The 24,458-nt window shown below is 33.0% G+C and overlaps 1 protein-coding gene and 1 long non-coding RNA gene across 2 annotated transcripts; both read left to right on the top strand.

Moving 5' to 3' along the window:
• The first annotated feature begins 3,521 nt into the window (after positions 1–3,521).
• Positions 3,522–6,287, top strand: LOC134719329 (uncharacterized). Its single transcript, XM_063582339.1, has 3 exons — positions 3,522–3,720; positions 4,981–5,127; positions 6,259–6,287. Exons 1-3 carry the CDS (start codon positions 3,522–3,524, stop codon positions 6,285–6,287), a joined length of 375 nt encoding a protein of 124 aa, XP_063438409.1.
• Positions 6,288–6,345: 58 nt separating this feature from the next.
• On the top strand, positions 6,346–6,874 carry LOC134718480 (uncharacterized). Its single transcript, XR_010107390.1, has 2 exons — positions 6,346–6,689; positions 6,738–6,874. It is a non-coding gene; the product is annotated as an uncharacterized LOC134718480 (long non-coding RNA).
• Positions 6,875–24,458: the final 17,584 nt, after the last annotated feature.

Genomic DNA, 24,458 nt, shown 5'->3' with positions numbered 1-24,458 from the left:
TAACCGGCCTTACTTCTGTCACGTTGTCGTTAAAATATTGAGGCCATGTCATCCCACTAATTCAAACTGTTAACCCGGTTTAAAAAATATCTCCTTTTTCATTCTATTTCCTTAATTTGTTTAGATTTAAACAACGCATATTCTAATGAATACTCATCGAGAAATTATTGGTCAAATTTTATTAAACGTAACTTTTTTATAGATATTTTACAATAAAAAAGGTGGGAAAACTATTTAGGCAACTTATTGTTATTCTTTTACACTCAAAAAATGGTAATATAATAAAATTAGTTTGTACTAACAACTAGATTCACAGAACAGACACATAGCTGTACGGACTTTTACAATTTTTTTACACTGCAAATATACTGGTATTGACTACAGATCCCGATTTCAAAAGAATAACATATCGAAAAGCTCACTAACGTCAGTTTATTTTAATATATCTATATGTACATATCGATCATCTGTTTCACGGACGTTTATCAGATGTCTGTATGTTTAAATATCGAGCAGCTGTCTAGAGGAGTTTTATCTAATTTCTCTATGTTTAAATATCGAGCAACTGTCTAGAGGAATTTTATCTAATTTCACTATGTTTACATATCGAGAATCTGTCTCACAGACGTGTATCTAATATCTCTATGTTTACATATCGAGCCGCTGTTTTATGGAAGTTTATTTTTTATCTCTATGATTACATACCGATCGTCTGTCTTACGGAAGTTTATCTAATATATCTATGTTAAGATATGTGCCAGGTGTTTCACGGACCGTGCAACTGTCTCATGGAGATTGAGCTACATGTAGAATCGGTTTATCTACATATCGAACAGTTGTCTCACTGCAGTTTATTCAATATCTCTATGTTAACATATCGAGAAGCTCACTCACGTCAGTTTAACTAATATCTTTATGTAAACATACCGGGCATCTGTCTCACGTCAATTTTTTTAATATATCTATATAAAAAAGAAGATGTGGTAGTATTGCCAATGAGACAAAGGTCACTGTATGGCCTTCAACAATGAGCAAAGCCCATACCGCATAGTCTATGTTTACATATCGAGCAACTGTCTCACAGAAGTTTATCTAATATATCTATGTTTACATATAACGCAGCTGTCCAGAGGACGGTTATCTAATATATCTATGTTTACATATCGAGCGGCTGTCTCACGGGCGTTTATCTAATATCTCTATGGTTACATATCGAACTGCTGTTTGACTGACGTTTATCTAATAATTCTATTTTTACATATCGATCAGCTGTCTAATTGATTTTTTTTTACCTTTCTGTTTACATATCGATCATCTGTTTCACAGACGTTAATCTAATATCTCTCTGTTAACATATCGATCATCTGTTTCACGGGTGTTTATCAAATATATCTATGTTAATATATGGAGTAGGTGTCTCACAGAAGTTTATCTAATGTCTCTTTGTTTAAATACCGAGCAGCCGTTTAACGGACGTTTATCTAATATCTCTATATTCATATATCGAGCAGCGGTCCCGCAGACATTTATTTAATACATGCATGTTTATATATCGCACAGTTGTTTCACTAAAGTGTGTCTTATACCTCTCTGTCTACATATCGCGCAGCTCGCTCATGGAAGTTTATATAATATCTCTGTGCTTAAATATCAAGCATCTGTCTCACGGAAGTATGTCTTATTTCTACATGTTTACATAGCGTGCACCTGTCTGACGGATATTGATCTTACATCTTTATAATTACATATTGAGCATTTTGATTATGCTTTTATTTTTATTGCAGTAAAACCAAATCGTTTAAAACCTTCACATGTGTATATATTCCTGTAATCGTCATGTCAACGTAATGATAAAGTGGATGACTCTTCAATCTTCGTATTGCACGATTGAATTAAGGGCAGTATCATTCTTCTCGCTAGGACACACTTAGGGTCAATAACATCCTTCCTAGCAAGGAAACACTATGAATTATGTTATTTGCCGTGTACTTTTAACGTAAGGAAATTAAATGACCATCTGTCACATTCTGTTTGTAGAAAGTGATGATAGCATTCGTCTTTTATTTGATTAAGTAAATACAATTGTTTTTGACATGCATGAAAGATGTATGTATATTCTGTGGGAATTTCTTTTTCGATTGATGTTTAATAGAACATAAAATAGAAACGGTGAGTGCCAATCTAGTCAAGGAAACGACAATTGACTTTGCGATTTAAGTATGCCAATGGGGAAAAATAAAAATAAAAATGGAAATATATTTTTCTCTTTTCCATAACTTAAATATAAAACACAAATAAAACTTCTGCATTGTTTTTATTAGAGGTACCTACAATTATGAAACGTAAATAAATTGGTATAATATAAATGAACTTTGAAAATATCAAAAAGATTAGCACTGTATTATGTTTTTCTGATTATAAAAACAGTATTGCTATTCCCTTTCTTTAAGGAGGTAGACCTAGGTTAAGGTAAATAACTCTTAAAATCATCAGTACGTTTGTGTCAACCATTTTCATACATATATTATAAGCTTCTTGGTTACATAGATTATTTCCAATCTGTTTCAAGTAAATGCTTAAAATACACTTATTTTAACAGGTCGTTTTGATAACGTACACATTGGACACATTTTCTATCGTTTTTAAGCATTAGTTCCCTCCCTTATTTCCACTTGTATTGGTTACTTTAATGTAACTTGATCGACGTCTTTTAACAATGAGCTTGGATTTATAATATTATGAAAAATATATGTATATTTAATGTAAATTTATTATGTTTCTCATAATAACGATAAATGTAAGGGATTTTATTTTTTTTTAGTTTTGATGATACGATTGTTGAGCTTAAACAAATATACTGAAAGTAAACTTAGCGAACCCTGAGGATATTCAAACGGAGAGTTCTTAATCTATATGTGAACAAACTATGTGAGCTGGGATTTTACAAAATAGTCTTCAAAATGTTAAAATATTTACATTCACCAGTTAGTAATTTATCAAAATTACTGATTTTGTAAGTTATAATAACATATTCTCTGACTAATGCAAAAATCTGCCACTTAAAAAAATCACATATGAATGTAGATTTTGAATTAGTCATTAAGTATATATTCGGTGAGTTTTTGTTTTCTACAAAAATACTGACCATGACACAGATTTCAAAATAAGCCAGTAGGTGTCATAAACATGATAAAGACCGCGTCCCAATTGCACCTCTACGTCCTTCAAATACGTGATTTTATCTTTGTTTTCTCTAAGAAAATACTGACAATGATGTAATTTGATAAAAAATGGACTTAAAAGTAATTAAGAATATATATTTAGAAAAAAATATATCTTACTTTTTTATTTGATCAATGATTGATATAAAAGCATGTCGATTCACCAATGCTCTAGTAAGTTTAATTGATTGGTTATTATCCATCTTGATCAAAGCAGGTATCAACACATTGAATAGTATAAAAACAGATATTAGCAGTTGTATCACCACACTGGTTTAACATCGTCAAACCTCAGTCATCATGGCAATGATAACTTTGATTCTGGTGAGCTTGGTCGGAGCTGCATTTTGCACAAAAGGCGGCTATGGCGGCGGTGGATATGGCAGTGGTGGTGGTGGCGGCGGAGGTGGTGGAGGATTTGGATCAGGCAGTGGTGGCGGAGGCTTGGCATTACTATTAGGAGGAGGTGGAGGAGGAGGGGGTGGTGGTGGAAAAGGAGGTCAGTCGGTATTTACGTAATTCTTTTTTTCTAATTGTTAGTACTTATTTTTTTTTTCATTAGTACTGGTTGTTTGATTTATAACCAGAAAAGTAACTCCAAAGTGTATAACAGGAATAATTTTCCTGTCATTTAAGCATTTATTAAGACAGTTTTAAAGCAATGTCATATATACTGTCTTTTATTAGATATGTTGTCTTCCAATACTTGGATTTTTAAAAACCAGGAAACAATCGATCTATATCTTTTTATGTGTAAATTTTGAGAGTAGATAATACATGTGTACGAATTTCATTTCAAAAAAGAAAATGACATGTTTTAAATATATCAATGGTTGTTTTATACCAAAAAAAAAAACAGAATATGTTTGTTCGATTAATTTTTTCCAACATTGCCACATAAGGAGATGCAACTCAAGTGTAAGGGCAGATCTTTTAGTAGATAGTAGATGTTTTTGTGTTCTGTTAAATTGTTCCTTTTAAAATTGTTATACGATGATGACTGATATACCCATATTTTGACTATTTTATTTATTGTGTCTATTTATTTAACGCACCAATGTAAATATAACGGAATTTGATGAGACTGTCATTAATATGAGAGGGTTAGCGCTATAGAACCAGGTTTAATCCACCATTTTCTACATTTGAAAATACCTGTACCAAGTCAGGAAAATGACAGGTCTTGTCCATTCGTTTTTGATGCGTTTTGTTATTTGATTTTGCCGTGTGACTGTGGACTTTCCGAATTGATTTTCCTCTAAGTTCAGTATTTTTGTGATTTGTCTTTTTAGATAAAGTTGTTTTTACGATATAATGTGTTTTGAATTACCTATTTTATTATGTAGCTAGAAAACGGGTCCCGTGAACCCATATTTTATTTTTCTTATCTGAAAGCATAATATAAGAGCTGTCTTCTCATATTTTATCTACATATAGGGTGCAGTGTTCATTTTATGTCAGACAATGTGGGTGTGAATGCATACTCCATACAAAATATGTCAATTTTGCACAACCTGTAACGTGCAAATAATCCCCGTGACACATTATTTTTATATTATTTTTAAAGAATGATATAAACTACATTTTGGCATTTTTTTACAAAAATCTATCGATTATAATTTAGACACTCCATTTACCTTAAGAAGGGAAAATAAACTTTATAATTGAAGTTGTGCATTATTAATTTATTATCATACAATATCAACAAATATTTACTATTTTACCTTGAAAATTAAAAAAAAGTTTAATCGTATAAAAGGATATGGTTCAGGATATGGTGGAAGCAGCGGATATAGTGTAGGATATGGCAGCAGTGGAAGTGGTGCTGGAGGCAATGGTGGGGGACTCTTAATGTTAGGAGGAGGAGGCGGAGGAGGCGGTGGAGGAGGAGGAGGAGGAAAAGGAGGTAAGTTTGTTTCAAAGTAATTATTTTCTGTCTAAACTTCAATTAAGAAATAATTCATTGGGGCTTTTAATAATGATTTTACCACGGGTTGGCCCTTTATACCTAATATTTTACCTCGAGCAATATATTTATTCTAATAGGACAAATCCGAAAATTCGTTTGAATCGAAGCTCTTTAGGTGCGGGCAAACATTTGATGTGCCCATAAATAACCGCAATATTAAGTTGCCGCAAAGAACAGAGCAAATCTGAATTAGTGACATGTTAGAACTATTTTCCTTGTATGTCTTATAGGTTACAAAATATGGCCTTCAACACAATTTTAAATCCCTTGCATACGTTCCCTGATGACTTTCTGTTTGTGTATTTTTCCTTAAAAATGTTAAAATTCGGACGTTATCGTTATATGACTTCGGATATCTCATTAATAACAAAACATAAGACATGGTAGTTCGTTCGGAACAGTCAAATTGTATATTCATATTTTACCACAGGTGTTTACCCAAAGGGTATGAAAGACGTCATGTTAGAATACTGTATTACTTTGGTGTATAAGCAGATATCTTACTCCTGATGTTTAACAAAAGTAATATTTCCGACAAACAATTAATTGCAGCATTCAAATAGGCATTTATCAAACTATTAAATCAAATATGTAATAAAAAATATACCTTCATGTGTTACTTTTTAAGTAAAATGAGGTCGATTTTTATTATTTTCGCTCAAAATTCAGATTTGTGGCCGTAATTTCTTTTTCGAAAGAAAGACATAACTTTTTTTGTTATGAAAAATAAATACAAATTGTTTTTTGTTTACTAAACGGTAATTTCTGTATTTTATAAGTATCCTTAAAAATTATGCATTTATTAATCAAATAAATACGTCATTTTTTTGCTGCATGTTTATCAAAATTTAAAACAAATCCTTTATTTACACTTTTATGAAATTTGGATCATATAATTTCCCTGCAAAATGAAACAAATTGCTGTTTTGAAAAATAGGGGTCCATGAAGTCGTTTTCAAATTAAATCAGTTTGATTGATAAAATAACATTTTACGTTAGCGTCATTACCTCCACTGTAACTATATCGTATGCCCTTAAGTGAGAAACATCATTTTTTTTTGTTCACAGAAAGGTCAAGTAATGTCACACATTTATAAAAATGGTTAATATATTATCGTGAAATTGAAATTGAAATTTAAAAATTAATAAAGGTTATGGATACGGTGGTGGAAGCAGTGGAGGATACAGTGTTGGGTATGGAGGTGGTTGTGGTGGTGGCGGTTGTGGCGGAGGATTTGGATCAGGTGGTGGTGGCGGAGGATTGGTAGTAGGACAACTTGTATCTGTAATTGGAACTGGTGGTGGTGGCGGTGGATCTGGCAATGGTGGTTCAAGTGGTGGATACGGATATGGTGGTTCCAGTGGTGGATACGGATATGGTGGTTCCAGTGGTGGATACGGATATGGTGGTTCCAATGGTGGATACGGATATGGTGGTTCCAATGGACCTGCAGTTATTGTTGTGTCAGGCGGAGGCTCCGGAGGAGGTTCCGGTGGAGGTTCTGGTTGGGCTTCAGGTGGAGGTTCTGGTTGGGCTTCCGGTGGAGGTTCTGGTTGGGCTTCCGGTGGAGGTTCCGGTGGGTCAGGTGGAAAAGGATATTCATACTAAACAATTTTTGTTTGACCGGACTTATCATGTTTAGAAAATGTTCGCGAATTTAACTGTAATTAAACATAAAATCATGCAGAATGTTCTTTAATATTCAATGATTTTTCAGTTATTTTACTGTTTATACATGTTATAGTCCGGCCGATCGTTGAAAAAATAATTAGGAAAGCAATATTTTTTGCATGATGGTTCATTTTTGTGAACTGAGCAATTAAAGCTATGGAACCACTCTCAAAATTCAATATGGCAACTTATTTCAAAATGACTGCCGTACGTTCTAAAATATTTTCCAGTTTTGAACAAAACACACTGGATTTGATGCTAGAAGCACAAAAATCTAAATATTTGAATGACTTGGTGTACTTAGCAAGATTTAATTTTGATCTATCTTTAAAATTCAAAATGGCGGGTTTTTTTTCAAAATAGCCGCCTTGAAAATTAAGCGAATAGTCATTATTGAAAATAGTCCTGAATATAATCATTTTATTGATGTAAAGTGTCATTTAGTATTAGTCCCAGCTCTGTCCCTTTTTATTTTGCCTTGCTTGTCATTTCATACATAAAGTAGAAGCTTTCATAAAACACTGCAGTAATAGCTAAAGAAACAAGGAAATTTCAGCAATGGACACATCATCTAAGCCAAATTTTGATCTTAGCAAGTACAACGCAAATTTACCAAAAGTACACAACAAAATCCATGCCTTGGGTCTTTCCCAAATTGTAAGTGGCCCTGCTTGAGACAGTTCAAATTATTCAACAACAATCTCCATTTAAAACATACTATAAACCTGTAGTTCTAATCAAGGATACAAACAAAAGTCTTATGTGTCTTCTTACGCACACTTAGTATCTAATATGAGTCAATAATGTTTTGTTCAGAGCAGCACACCATAACAGAAACAATTAGCTACAAATAGATTCTATCAAGTTTCTCCAATGCTGAGTCCAGTGCCTATACTTACGGTATCATCCCCGTTGGGTCCCACATTTATCACTCCAATCATGACAACCTCGTCAGCTCCTGGAGCTCTAACAGCAAGCTGTCTCCACTGACCTATCGATCCAGGAAAGGGCAGAGGAAATCAAAATAGTGTAACATTTCTTCTTCAGACTCATCATTGGAGAGATAATATACCCAATGGCAATAAAATCTTGATGCGAGGGACAGGGGCCTAATCCCAGAGCTAAAAAAATGCAAAAACTCATTTGAAGAAGATCCATGCATGTGAGGCTTTCATTTACATATTTGAACAAACTGCCGGTAGATGACAATTGGAAAATATAAAAAAATGTGTGTAAGCCCCAGATTACCAGGCCAAAGTTGGCGTTGAGTCCGCTCGCAAGGTAAACACAGATGATGATTCCAAGGCCTTTAAAGGATCATTCATTTAGAGCAGCGCTTCAGCAAGAAAGACGATCAAAACAGATTGGAACCGAAGCATTACGTCGAGGATGTAAAGACAAAGATTGTTCAAGGCATGTAATAGAGAGGAACTCAGAAACATGCAATAAATTGTTAAAAGAATTGAAAACCTTTATAGCAAACCAGATGGCGATATATGGATCAAAAAGTGCCAAACATTAACCATCGATAAGTCTAATTTGCTGATGGCGCAGTATCACTGACCGATAAAGAAAATATTAGCAGTCCTTTGGATATAATGAGGTGAATAACCTCACACAAATTGTCTTTAGCTGATGTTATGCTTACAACTCATCAGCATAACCGTCGATTGGCCGATCAATATAACCTCGGTTCTTATGATCAAATAATCATGGAAAATTACCAGTTCAATGGAAGATCACTTGATCAATATACACTTGGAAAATCTCATGAGCAATACAATTGCAGTAGATCGCCAGATGAAAATTCACCCAAGCTTAATGCATATCGATCAGCAATATCATCACTAAGCTAGAGATCAAACAGATCCTAAAGACAACGGTTATCATTTCCCCAGAGAAACTCAAGAAATCCCGGTTGTTTCAGACAACAGTAACCTTCACCAGGATACGACGCAAATCAAAGTGTAACCCCACCAATTGAGTCTTAAAAAGCAAAGGGTCGGGCCGGTAGGCCAACCTATGATTTCAAAGTATATTTGCCACGACACATCAACTAATCACAAAACCGATTAGTAGAACACGTCCTCGTCCGATATTGTCATCAGACGAACCACGTGAAAGAGCTTAGCATATAAATGACAAGAATGTGAGCATGAATGTGGACAGTTCTGTAATGATAACATTAGTAAATGAGAAATTAATTGAGGCAAACAATGGAGATTTGAAGAGCGTAACGCTTCGTGGTTTGGGTTAACAGCTTGTTATTGGGAATATTATAAAGAACGACTCGCGACATAAATAGAGTAAACACACAAATACACTGGGATGTGTATAAAGAGTCATTTACAGACGATGTTATACTAAAGCTAGATATTTTGGACTCCAACAATTCCCATCAGAAATAAAGTGATAAATGCGGCATTTGTTAAGGTAACACGATACCGAATGACGTTACGCCACGAGTTATCGTTCCTGACGTTATCGAATAACGTTCACTCTTTCAAGTCAATGCAGCAGGTTCTGACTGCAATCACAAAGAGATTAAATATCAATATAAATTATATTTTTTGACATTTTAAACGGTAACATTTGCCGAGAGTTTTAATACAATACGTTACGGTTAACTTTTCGATGATGATGATAGATGATCATAGATTGCTTTATCGTGTTCTGGCAATTTTTCTGCTCATTGTGAACCATTGTTAAAACAAATGTATTACTTTACTTTTATATTATATTCTGTTTTTTTTAATATTCAAGCATCTGCACGATTTATCTATATAATAATGTTCTTATGCAAAATAGACTGAGTTTTATCCCTTTTATTTTATTCTTAGTTTATTTATGCAATAAATACTTTTGCATGGTGCACGCCGTATTCCCACAAATGTTTGTTTTGAAAATAGAAATCTTATCTAAAGAAACTTAGAATGATGTGTGAAAAAACGGGGAATTGTCCAATTGTAAAAAAAAAGTGGTTTAACTTGGTTATTTTGCCGAAAAACATTCCAAGTGTAAACTCTCTCATTGGTCTGTACTGAGTAAATCCGATATAGTTTCGGAAACATTTTAAAAATAAAGTGCTAGCTTTGTAATATTATAGACTTAGTCAACATGGAACAAACAGCATAATAAACCCTCATTTTTCAGTGTCAGTCCAAATTTTCTCAACCATCTTACTTGATCGCCCCTATTACAAAATCTATCTAGTATTGTAAATAGTGTAAACTTGACCTCATTTGTTCCCTTCCTGAATGTGCATGCAATATTTGCCACTGGACGTTAACATTGTTAAGCAACCTAAAATCAATTCTACTATTTGCATTCGTCACTTTAAACTTCATTTGTTAAAATTTAGATTATTAACTCTCAACTTTCAAAGAAATGGACAAAGTTTACGAATATTTACGCCATTCGAAATATCTACGATACTACTTGCTAAATATGGAAGTTGGGTAGCATGAGACTTTATTTGTAACAGTACAAGTACAAATAAAACAAAATATATATGGAACATGTTATTTTTACAACAGTTGGCTGTCAGAATGATAAATGGAGATATGGGGTATGCATTTAATGACATCAAAATCAAAGACATCAAGCAAATTGTGACTGACTGATTGTAATTTGACGAATATCTTTTTTTTTTCTAATTTGTAGTTTTAGTAAACGTTTGTCCCCTAAATTGGAAAATTTTGATAAGTATAATTATCACAGTAATATTTCAGTCCCCTTGTACATATGTGCTAAACAATGTTAAAGTCCTATTATCTTTAAAAAAAAACTGTTCTTCTAGAGAAAATTCAAATCATAATGAAATATGGAGGTGCGTTAAAATTGCCAATTAATCAACTTTCCACCAAAGACAAAATGACGGAAAGGTTACCTTGCTACATCGCTATGTTTCATTTTAGATCTTTAAATTACCATTCCGTTATATGAACTGCATATTCAAAAATAAGTTTTGTCATCAAAATTCTTATAGAGCACGTATGTCATCATATTGTTTCACCCGTGTCCGTTCTACTGCCAATCCCGTATGTCATCATATTGTTTCAACCGTGTCCGTTCTACTGCCAATCCCGTATGTCATCATATTGTTTCAACCGTGTCCGTTCTACTGCCAATCCCGTATGTCATCATATTGTTTCACCCGTGTCCGTTCTACTGCCAATCCCGTATGTCATCATATTGTTTCACCCGGGTCCGTTCTACTGCCAATCCCGTATGTCATCATATTGTTTCACCCGTGTCCGTTCTACTGCCAATCCCGTATGTCATCATATTGTTTCACCCGTGTCCGTTCTACTGCCAATCCCGTATGTCATCATATTGTTTCACCCGTGTCCGTTCTACTGCCAATCCTGTATGTCATCATATTGTTTCAACCGTGTCCGTTCTACTGCCAATCCCGTATGTCATCATATTGTTTCACCCGTGTCCGTTCTACTGCCAATCCCGTATGTCATCATATTGTTTCACCCGTGTCCGTTCTACTGCCAATCCCGTATGTCATCATATTGTTTCACCCGTGTCCGTTCTACTGCCAATCCCGTATGTCATCATATTGTTTCACCCGTGTCCGTTCTACTGCCAATCCCGTATGTCATCATATTGTTTCACCCGTGTCCGTTCTACTGCCAATCCCGTATGTCATCATATTGTTTCACCCGTGTCCGTTCTACTGCTAATCCCGCACTTGGTGTATATAGGCTTTATACGGCTTGTTATTTAGGACTACAGTCTTTTTGCGTCAGGTTTAAATTATGTATCTGGTGTTACTACTCATATTTAAGATGCGCATATTGTCTGGATTTTCTTCATTTTTTTTGTTCATGACAGGTTGCTGGATAAGGCGTTTTGATAAAATATGAAAGGCACACAGACTCCGACTTACATCTTGTACATGTGGAATTTCAAGCTGGAACTTTTATATTTCGTCTTTGCAGGTTTTTGTTACTTATAAAGAATGCAATGGGGACTAACTGTGCACCACTTATTGCGGACCTCTTTTTGTATTGTTATGAGTTACAATTTATGACAAAAATAAGCAAAGACCCATCAAAACAACATCTGATAAACAAATTTAATAATACTTTTAGATATTTGGATGATATTTTGGCTCTCAATAATGACGACTTCAGTAAGTATATTAATGAAATTTATCCTGCTGAACTTACTTTAAATAAAGCTAATACTAATAATGACCACTGCCCTTTCCTCGATCTTGATATCTAAATCACTAACGGAAAGCTGAATACTAAAATTTATGATAAAAGGGATGATTTTTCATTTCCTATCGTTAATTATCCTTTTTTAGATGGTGACGTTCCCTTGTCACCAACTTACGGTGTTTATATTTCTCAACTTGTACGATTCGCTCTTGTTTGTTACAATGTTTTAGATTTTAACGAGAGAAATTTATGTATTACTGAAAAATTATTACACCAGGGTTTTCGATATCACAAACTAGTCAAAACGTTTACTAAATTTTATCATCGGTATAAAGACATCATTCGTAAATATAGCTCAACATGCAGACTTTTTATACGTTCAGGTATTTCACATCCAATTTTTTATGGAAATATTCTTTATAAAGCACAAAGGTGTCAGTATTCACCTCAGAAACTTACAAAATCTTTAAATAGACTGATTAAGAAGGGATATACTTACGATAATGTTGTCAAGTCATTAAAGATTGCATATTTTGGCGTTAATATTGAGTCACTGATAAGGTCTTTGCGTCGGAACTAAAGACATTTATTCTAAAAACAGTTGTTGGCATGACACGGGTTATGTTCTTCTCATATATGTTATGATGGTATGATACTAAATCCCTAACGGGAAGGATTGTGCCTGATGTTCATATGATGAAATCATAATCTTTCAGTCAGTTTAATTGAAGTCTGGAGCTGGCATGTCAGTTAACTGCTAGTAGTCTGTTGTTATTTATGTATTATTGTCATTTTGTTTATTTTCTTTGGTTACATCTTTCGACATCAGACTCGGACTTCTCTTGAACTGAATTTTAATGTGCGTATTGTTATGCGTTTATTTTTCTACATTGGTTAGAGGTATAGGGGGAGGGTTGAGATCTCACAAACATGTTTAACCCCGCCGCATTTTTGCGCCTGTCCAAAGTCAGGAGCCTCTGGCCTTTGTTATTCTTGTATCATTTTTATATTAGTGTCTTGTGTACAATTTGGAAATTAGTATGGCGTTCATTATCACTGAACTAGTATATATTTGTTTAGGGGCCAGCTGAAGGACGCCTCCGGGTGCGGGAATTTCTCGCTACATTGAAGACCTGTTGGTGACCTTCTGCTGTTGTTTTTTTATTTTTTTTGTTCGGGTTGTTGTCTCTTTGACACATTCCCCATTTTCATTCTCAATTTTAAGATTTGTTTCGAAATAATTTTCAACAAATAACACTGTTGAACTTTGTGAAATTTTGTATACAGTTTGTGCAAGGTTTGTCTGACTTGCTGAGCAACCAACTCATACATTTACAACACGCAGACTACACTAAACTAATGTATGTAGCAAGTCAAGAAAATGACGGCTGTTTATAAAAAAAATTATATGTATTCGTCATTTGATAAGTGTCTTTTAAATTTTTCTTTGAGTTTTGTTTTTAAGATTGTGTATTTTATCAGGATCATTATTTTTCCTCATTATATTCACAACTAACATAATGTTATACCTTTTTTGACTGATGCATCAAATGTGTCTTTTATTTTTTTAAAACAACTGTTTCCAAACTTGTATTGTATCGTTCCGAACATGTATGAACTATTCGCCACTGAACGTTAAACAACCATCAAAAACCGAACAATTATAATTCTTAATTCTAAACTCAAGTTTTTAAAGTACTCTATTTCTACATGGATGAAGCAACGACACCACCATTGTCTTAAATGATGGAGTTAAAAACCCAGTAGTTCAAAGGAATTACACGTGAAATTTTTCATGTTATTTTCACATGAACTTTACAAAAATATGAAGGTATTTTTCATGATTTTAATGAAATTTAGAATAAAGATATTATTTGAATAATCTTATTTTAAAAATTTACGTATACTTAACGTGTACCAAACTCTGGTGATTTATGCATGAACTATTATCGTATATAAGGTTCACGTGGAACCAACCAGTTCAAGATCGTTTGGTGTAAAAATCAGACGAGATTAATAGTGTTAATTCATGTGAGTGAAATTTCCAGGTGCAGGACGAAATAAATTATATCAGCAAAATGCATATTGCATTACTAGGAAATTAACGAAACCAGACAGCGGAAATGAAAATAAAATTAACACCATTCAGATCCGAACACATACTTTTTTTTCTATATCTCTGAATAGTAATACCTTAACGTTAAACAACCTATAGTAGATGTTGTTGTGTCCTGTTAAATTGTTATACGATGATGACTGATGTTCCCATATTTTGACTATTTTATTGATTGTGACTGTTTATTTAACGCATCATGTAAATGTAACGGAATTTGATGAGACTGTTATTAAAGTGAAAGGGTTAGCGCTATAGAACCAGGTTTAATCCACCATTTTCTACATTTGAAAATGCCTGTGCCAAGTCAGGAATATGACAGTTCTTGCAATTGTCCATTCGTTTTTGATGCGTTTTGTTTTTTGATTTTGCCATGTGATTATGGACTTTCCAAATTGATTTTCCTCTGAGTTCAGTATTTTTGTGATTTTACTTTTTACATTCTGCATTCAACAACGTCACACGTTTTCGGTCCATTTCTACGGGTATCAATCAACTTTGAAGCCAATTATCTCAAAAACAAGGACGATGACCTATGAGTTTCTATACGTGTATGGATTCGGTATGCAATTCTGGATATTGTGTTAGTTTTTTTGTTTTTCGCCGTATATTAGAACATAGCCATTCATTGTAAAATCTAAAAAGGACAGCCGAAAAAGGGCATTTCCCCTATATAACTAGGTAAAATTCACACCAGAATTGACGTTTTCTTATGAAAATACCAAGAAAAAGTGATCCCCATTTTTATTACATATTCCGATGTAACTCGATAAAAAGAACACGTGTGCCAAAAAGTTTGGAAATCGTGAGATATGCCAATCGGTATCGTGTTACCTTAACAGTGGAGACGAGATTTCAACTCAGTACGTTTGCATAAAACAAACCATCACAGTTCCGACAAACTTAAAAACTAATAAAAGTTCTGACGATGAGTGTATTTTAGAACTATATTCGCTGAATAGTTGCGAATTTGTTTCGCACGTATTAGTTGCCCCTTAACCGTTTTAAGTGATAGCACTCGTCTGATCATCCTCGGGAAAGGTACATCTATTGATTACATAGAATAATTTGACGATGTAGTGGCTACGGCAGATAAAAACGCGATAACTGACGTAAGACGTGGCATTGTAGAGACACGAGACAAGGTGCCATTGGCGCTGTCTCGAAGTTCAGTCGAGTTACCTTCTATTTCACCAACCTATAATAATGTTCAATCGACTCGTTTCAACCTATTTCATCGCAACCATTAAAACCGAAAGCGTTTAAAGAACAATTACAATAACATGTAACATATTGATTAACATTTTGAATTTCACTATTTGTTTTTGTATATGCAGCCATATTTGCAAATGTATGTACGTGTTATAGAAATAACCAACTTTTATATTTTAAAATTAATTGATAACAAATTAAAGAAAATGAAGTCCATTTTTAAAAAGAATCATTACTTAAATTTTCGAAATGATATAGAATACCTCAAGAACAATCTTGATATTTATAACGTTTTCCGCAATCTTAAAAATGGCGGCCTTATTTGATTTTTCAGAGTGGGTACATAGCTGAATTTAAAGGGTATATTACCAAGAACTACTATGCAGAGTTTAATGCTTTCCTTATCAAGTGAGTTATACTGCTCCATGTTTGCACCAATCGGCCGGACTATTATAACAAGTTATATACACACAAACGAGTACACTACAACGATTGTTGAACTTTTAATCCCCTCACTTGATTGAACAAACATAGTGTACTTAGAAACAGACTTCCAATGTGCTTTCCTTTTTACGTTGTTTTGAATACCATGCACTATTTGCTTCCTTTCAAACGAGTAAAACCGGTCCCAAACTAGGTTGTTTAAAAATCCTATTTAACTGGCTATTTAAAGATTTTTAAATTTTCAGACATATTGCTTGACAAATATATATTAAAATTTTCATTGAATATGAAAACACACTTAATTTATTATGTTTGACGATTTCCCAGCTGTTTGTGAAACGGAAATAAATTGTTATAACTTAGTGGTTCGATCTTATAATTAAACAGATATGCTAACTGTACTCTATTTTATTTTTATTAAATTTAACCTTGTATTTCACATTTGAACTATACAATTTGATGACGAATGTATTTACTCCTTTTCCTCTCCACCTACATCTACCTGTCCAACCTTAAATAAGGCTAACAAATAAAAAAATGAAATTGATTGAAAAGGGGTATCTTTTAATCATACTCATTTATATTTTCGCCCATGGAACAAAAATGTATTTTTAAAAAAGAACTGATCTTTAAAAAATGTAAAATATTTTTCTCGAAACAGCCACTTACATTAGTTGAATAACAATAAGACACGCTCATACTTCAAAATACAGACAATTAAATGGAAACTGTCATTTTTATAGCGTTTCCAAGAGTTTTGGGTTGTTTAAAGTATTGAAATATCATTTAAAGTTTACAAAACTTTTTTTTTTTAACTGTTTAAAAAGTACAGTTTGAGAATGGTTTATACTTCATTTTTAATTTCAAATGAAGTTGTGGGTCGTTCACTCTCAACCCTTTCATACTTGCAAGGGGACAATTTCTATATATTATTTAGGCAAACAATGAAACCGGAAAAGTCTTTGTCAAAAACAAAGCTAAAGAACATGGTTGCCATCTCTTTTCAAGACGTTTTATTTCATATCAAGGTAGTGCATTAAAAGATTACTTTAGCCATGAAAACCAAACTGCTATACTGTCCTTTTCACCTGATGACACTTGTAACACTGGTATGAAATCGCTGCTTATTAATATACTTGAATAATTCAATTTTGGATGTAACGCGTCTTATGATTGACTGACATTGTTATGTTTAACAGCTGATAGACATATTTGTGGCATGTTACCCTGACGTTATCAACGAATTTACATGATTTACTCAGGTTTAAAATTGAATGTATAATCAAATTACAAGAAATGACTGTAATATTTTGTTTCTGTCTATTCAAATAACAATGTGGTGAACACTTTAAAATGACACGCGTTGTGGATAATTCAGTGCCCACGAGGATTTTGATGTTTATTCTTCGTAGTCAGAAACAAATATTGCAGTCATTCCTGAAATAAGTTTGTTACTTGCAATAAACCGATCCACATTCTGACGAATTAACTGTGTTGGTGTAGCAACGGCCTGTTCAAGACCAACACATTTGATGATAATGCAAATAATGGCAAATTTTCTTACAGGTGTAATACCACCAAATCTTGGTTCATCACATCCGGTTGTATACGAAAGTAGGTCGAAAAAAATATTCCCTTGAACTTGACAGTTGTAGGTAATTATTCCTTCATTTATTGCAGTAAAAACATTTCTGTGTCATAAACATATGTCTTGGGTATTTCAAAACACCATTATTTTTTTATTTGGGATTTCTATAGAACATTTTGTAATCTTGAGGTTACATGGTGACTAAACATTGTACACAGATAAGATAAGGAGAGAAATTTGATTGGTTAACTTCCAATATTAGTTATCTTGGTGTAATCAGGGGTGTACAGAATTTTACACCGTTGTTGAAAATTCATACACCCTGAGGCGCAGCGGTTTAAAATTCCGTACACCCCTGATTACACCAAGATAACGAATTTATTTCTTATGAACAATTCCTTTACTCATTTTGAAACCAGGATGTAGAATTGTAAAAATGGAAGTGAAAAATTTCCAGCGTAATATGTTTTCAATGTCCATGCTGCTACACATTGTCAAATACTTTTTTACTTTATTTTTGGAAAAATTCAGCAAATTTTTGTGTTCTTTTGAGTTTACAAAAAAAAAAAAAAATTTGTTTACCATTTTTTTTTCATATTATTTTTTTCTTAATTTTTTTTTTTCTTCATTTCGGAAAAAAAAATTATTTTTAATTTTTTGGCAATTTATTATAAATTTGGCAAAATTTTATTTATCCCCGGGTGAACCAGGGTGGGGTGTTATTTACACCGTGGTAGTCAACCAATCAGATTGCAGTATTTTTGCTGCATAAGAAATAATGATGGTTATTTTCTTATATGCAATGAAATTTTATGTGAATTTTTTTCTATAATACTGGACAGGATAAAACTTTACTCATGCCAAGTATTTTTTTATTTGAAACAAAGAGAAATTCTACACATTTTTTGGAAAAGTGCAAATTTAGTGCAAAAACTAGTTGGGGAAACTCAATGGTGGTATTACACCTACATAACATCTAACACCGATTCGTGTGTAATAGTATTAAATAAGACATTGTGTTTGACGCACTCTCAATGATTAGTTAAACAGCTATGACGAGAGGTTCTTGGGGTAGACTGAAAGTTGTTGTATCTGCCAGAATGGGTTTGGGGTAATTTTCTCTGTGAAGATAACGAAAAAAAAATAATTGTTCAAGATTCTTGCTAAACAGATTTGCAGAATTGACAAATGTCTTCTTCGAAGTTTCAATAACGGATACTTTCCAGCTAACTTGTAAACTCGAAGAAGTAAATTCACCAGTGTGTGTCCATTTAAGCATGCTGCTGAAAATGATTTAAAAAAAAGAGGTTTAAGCAGTACTGACACAGATGTTCAATGTAGTTGTATAAGAAATTTGCAATATTCGAAATATTATATGTGATCAAAATAGGTTTTCGGAGGAATAAAGAAATTCGATGGCTTCCACAGTATATGACATAACAAAAAGACATAAATCAATATATTAAAATGAACCAAATAACGACAGTGCATATATTTTTTTGACTAAAAGTTCGACACATATCTGTAAATGAAGAAAGGGAAAACTAATCCAGAAGCTATATGTAGATGTTTTTTTTTTTATTTTTCAGTGGATTCTCCTTTGAAGATAAAACAAATCGAATAAAAAAGGGGAAAACAGTTATCATTTTTTTAGATTCACACTGTTTAAATAAAAACATTGTACGCCAAAAAAAACACAGGATATACAGTTAAAAATCACAAACAAAAAAACGCCAAATATTATTCATGATCTTACTATAACGATTTTTTATTCTGTTGGTTCACATAATTGTTTTTAAAATCTTAATACGATTAAAAAGCGAAGGAAAATCCATTGGTGCAAAGAACGTCCTTAGTAAAAAAAATTTAGCTATACCCTCTTGATGTTTAGTTTGTAAGCAAACATTTAAGGTGATACCCAACACCTTCACTAACAAAAGTTCAATATATATAAAATATAAAAAAACTATTTCCATAGGAAACAGATACGTTACTTAATATTTGCACTCTAATTTCAATACTTTAATATTATCTTGTCTTGAATTTGCATCATTCAGATGTTTAATTCATTTCTTAGTGTTAAAATAGCTTAATTAATAAAGAACAATGTGTATGGAATCTTCTGACCCCTACATCGTATTAGGTCACTAGCACACTATGTTACGCATTTATCTTACCGACACTCTTTGATTGTTGAATTTAGACTAGAGATGTCTTATTTGCAATCATACCACATCTTCTTATTTTTGAATTAAAGTTCTCACGTGTTCAATTTTAAGAACTGTTGCAATTGGTATGCATTAATCTGGATATAACACAATCAAACAGAATGTTTAATACATTGAAATGGTCAAGTTGTAACTCCACTACTAATAGTGTATTGAAATAATCCAACCTCCCAAATGACCTAATATAGGATATCCACAAAGTAACTTTATTCTTTAATTTTACTTACATTTGGCTTGGTGGCAATATAGCCTTCGTGGCTTTAAGACCTTGGTGGTTATTTATATATGGCTTTGGTGGCAATAGACCTAGGTGGTCATTTATTTATGCATTGGTGGCAAAAGACCTAGGTGGTCATTTACATACGCCTTGTTGGCATTAGACCTAGGTGTTCATTTTTATAATATTTTACATTTGCCTTGCTGGCAAAATTGAATTGAAAATACTAGCCTTGGGGGCGACAGGACCTGGGTGGTCATTTATATTCGCCTTGACGGCTTTTTGATAGAACTAGATGGTAATGTTTGACCTTGATGGCAAAATGCTTTGGGATTTAGACCTGGGGTAGTTATATCAACCCATGTGGTCATATATTTGTTATGCCGTGCTCCGGTTAAACGCAGTGCAAAGTGATATCGCTATATAAAATATATGCGGAAGTGGTGGCTCTGGCCATTTTGGAAACCTGTATAGTTGAAAGGAGAATAATAAATTGTTTATAGGGTAAATAGTTTCTTTTGTTACTTTTGAGTGTTGTGGACTTTTCATTAATTATTACATCGTACATACTGATAGAAAATGCTTTTAAAAGAACTTGTTAGAAAAGAATAGAATTATCGAGAAAGTGGAATAATTTAGTGTGACATGTCACTTGATATTAATGGTGTTTACCGGAGTGATGTGTATTGATTTATAAGGTGTCTTCGTCGAGGTCCGCGTTTAGCGGTCTGTTTGATTGTACATAGAATTGAATAGAATAAAATTTTTTCCAGATGGTGTGACCTACAGCTTTGTCAGGCTGATGAATGAAGGAGAAGCAATATGACATTGCACAATGATTCATGTCAATGAGTTCGAACAACCTAAAAGAAAAGGATTTTTTCTGATCAGAATATGGTGAGAACAAATTGCAATTTAAGTAATGTTTTGATTTCTGAAAATAGGAAAATAATGAATGAATGGGAAAAATATGGACAAAACACTAAATTATGTATGTCTGTGTTGTGAAAGACAGACTATGCCAATATGGCACAGTTCTAAAGAAAAAAAAGAAAAAAATCATGGTGTTTACTATTGGATGTGTATATAATTACATTGACGTGTTGAAATATATCACAAAAATCTGTTTGTCTTGGGAATTTAAATAATGGTTGCAATATTTTTGTTTTGTTTTATTTGATAAATGTAATGTTGAATGATTTTGTATACTAGTACAAATGTATACTTAAATTTTATGTATGATGGTTATTTTTTTTAATTTAGATTTCTTTGTCTACAGGTCGAAGGACACTGATTCCCTATTGGTTTTCCACGTGAATTGTAGGCAAAGGGATTTTTTCCTTTTCAAAGTGTGATTAATGCTGTCCTAAGTACAAATAATCAATTTGTTATTGGTTAATATATTTTCAGCAGACGTGTGAAGAATCAAGTGGAAATACGATTGTCAATATTCCTGATTAGAAAGTATAAGAGTGCGTTTGATTCAACAACAGTAACGAAAAAGACAAGCCAGCATAGTTTACACATGGAGGTGAAGTCCCGTTGCTTACAAGCTTTCTACGTACTAAAGACGTTATCAAAATAATGACAATGTTCATTTGGATAGGAGTGCAATGCCTTAACTCAAATTTTAAGTCTGTATGCGGTCAAATTCATGACAATGTATTGAATTATGAACTATTTATAAAGAACTGTGTACATGTATCTTTAAATACAATTGAGAAAGGAAATGGTGAATATGTCAAAGCGATAACCACCTGACCATAGAGCAGACAACAGCCGAAGGCAACCAATGGGTCTTCAATGTAGCGATAATTCCCGCACCCGTAGGAGTCCTTCAGCTGGCCCCTAAAAATAGGCATAATAGTACAGTGATAATGAACGTCATACTAAACTCCGAATAATACACAAGAAACTAAAATTTAAAATCATACAAAACTAACAAAGGCCAGAGGCTCCTGACTTGGGACAGGCGCAAAATTGCGGCGGGGTTAAAAATGTTTATGAGATCTCAACCCTCCCCCTATACCTCTAGCCAATGTAGAAAAGTAAAAGCATAACAATACGCACATTAAAATTCAGTTCAAGAGAAGTCCGAGTCCGATGTCAAAAGATGTAACAAAAGAAAATAAATAAAATGACAATAATACATAAATAACAACAGACTACTATCAGTTCACTGACATGCCAGCTCCTGACCTCAATTAAACTGATTGAAAGATTATGTCTTTATCATATGAATATCAGGCACAATGCCTTCCGTTAGGGGTTCAGTATCATACTATCATAAAATATATGAGAACACCATAACCCGTGTCATGCCAACAACTGTTTTTTAGAAATAGATGTGTTTAGTTTCGATGCAAAGACCCTATCAGTGAATCAATATTAAAGCCAAAATATGCAATTTTTAATGACCTGACAACAGTATCGTAACTATATCCCGTTTTATTAAGTCTATTAAGAGGTTTTGTTAGTTTCTGAGGAGAATACTGACATTTTTGTGCTTTGTAAAGAATATTTCCATAAAAAAATGGATGTGAAATACCTGAACGTATAAGATGTCTGCATGTTGAGTTATATTTACGAATTATTTCCTTATACCGGTGATAAAATATGGTAAATGTTTTGACCAGTTTGTAATATCGAAAACCCTGGTGTAATAATTTTTCAGTAATACATAAATTTCTCTCGCTAAAATCTAATACGTTGTTACATACACGAGCGAATCGTACAAGTTGAGATATATAAATACTATAAGATGGTGACAAGGGAACGTCACCATTTAAATATGGATAATTAACAATAGGAAATGAAAAATCATCTCTTTTATCATAAATTTAAGTATTAAGCTTCCCGTTTATGATATAGATATCAAGATCGAGGAAAGGGCAGTGGTCATTGTTATCATTAGCTTAATTAAATGTAAGTTCTACAGGATAAATTTCTTTAGTATACATACTGAAGTCGTCATTATTGAGAGCCAATATATCAGCCAAATATCTAAAAGTATTGTTAAATTTTTGTATCAAATGTTGTTTTGATGGGTCTTTGCTAATTTTAGTCATAAATTGTAACTCATAACAATACAAAAACAGGTCCGCAATAAGTGGTGCACAGTTAGTCCCCATTGGAATTCCAATAACTTGACGATATACGGAATCTCCAAAACGAAAAAAAATGTTATCAAGTAAAAATTCAAGCGCATAAATAGTATCAAAGCATGTCCAATTGACATAGTTCTTTTTTTTATTGCTACTAAAACATTATCTAAAAGAGTTTGAACATATGTACTCGCATTCCGACTTTTTAAATACCCAGTTAATTAGGGATGTGATTTTTTTCTTAATAAGAATATGAGGCAAAGTGGTATTTAGAGTAGAAAAATCAAAACTTTGAACAGATTCAAAATCACCAATATATGCATGCAATTTTTCAAGTACTTCCAACGAGTTTTTGACACTCCAAAAGTAATTAATTCCAATATTTTCAAAGGCCTTATTTGAACAATTTATTCTCATGTTATTTATTGTACCAAGTGTACTAGTAAGTAAAACAGACAATTTAGTAGTTGAACAATGGCTTGAAGATAAAATAAATCTATATGTGTAAGGTTTTTTTATGCAGCTTCGGAAGCCAGTACATAGTTGGGACTTTCATTGTGTTTGGTTCTGCTTGTAAAGAAGTATCTAAAAGTTTATGTTTGTGACATATGTCGTTTTTTTGAAAATGTAGTCAGTTGGAATGTTGGTGAATTCGTGATTTCCTTTTGCAGAACCTCTATATACAATTTACGTCAAACAATAATGATATTATTAGCAGCTTTATAAGCAGGGACAAAAACAAATTCCTTGGCTAGTTCTGTTAGTTTATTTTTGATACGCGAAATAGGTTTTTTTTTATAGTTTTTGTTAAGAGTAAAATGTTCCTTAAAATGTTGTATTCGAATATCAACTATCTTCAATACTTAATTAAAAAAAGAGTCCAAAGATTTTTTGTCAGCTTTTTCCCGTTTTGACCCATTTTAAACAGTAGGTACGGAGTGAGTCGTGGATTATATTACGATACTCATTCCAGTAAATAGTTGACGGGGGACGATATTTAGGTACTTTACTGAGGAATGATTTTAACTCTCGGTCGCGAACGATGTTAAGGTCTCCTGTTATGACATGGGAAATTGGGTCATAGGTGTATTCTGAATTACTGCAATATACCCAAAGAAACTTAATCTAAACAAATCAAAATTGTTCAAATGTAACGTTATACGTTAATAATGACTTATATTTAGATATTTCAGTTGAACTCCGAAAAATTAACACTTAAATTTACGACAAAAGGGACTATTTTCTTTTTATCTTACCCTATTGTTACTCTTTATCTAACCGTATTGTAACTTTGCTTTGGTGATCAGCACTATCTTATGGTGTTTATATTTCACAATTCGTTGTCTATGACCGTGTTTGTTATAACGTTTGAGATGTAATTATAGATTATCGTTGATCATCTCAACGAGATTGATTTTCTCGCTTGAGCCGGGACGGTGAAAGCGAGAAACGCAATCGAGTTGAGATGACCAATGATAATCTGTTTATCGCTATTTTACCCATTACGACGTTG

This window comes from Mytilus trossulus, chromosome 5 (assembly GCF_036588685.1).
Source record: "Mytilus trossulus isolate FHL-02 chromosome 5, PNRI_Mtr1.1.1.hap1, whole genome shotgun sequence".
NCBI classification, from domain to species: Eukaryota; Metazoa; Mollusca; class Bivalvia; order Mytilida; family Mytilidae; genus Mytilus; species Mytilus trossulus.
The sequence above is the reverse complement of the archived record's forward strand: the minus strand, read 5'-3'. Positions and strand labels throughout refer to the sequence as shown.

Excerpts from the sequence above, each read along its gene's own strand:
- LOC134719329 (XM_063582339.1), top strand. The coding sequence starts at position 3,522 with ATGGCAATGATAACTTTGATTCTGGTGAGCTTGGTCGGAGCTGCATTT. Across the intron at positions 3,721-4,980 it reads GGGTGGTGGTGGAAAAGGAG|GATATGGTTCAGGATATGGT; the intron begins GTCAGTCGGTAT and ends ATCGTATAAAAG. Across the intron at positions 5,128-6,258 it reads AGGAGGAGGAGGAAAAGGAG|AAAGGTCAAGTAATGTCACA; the intron begins GTAAGTTTGTTT and ends TTTTGTTCACAG.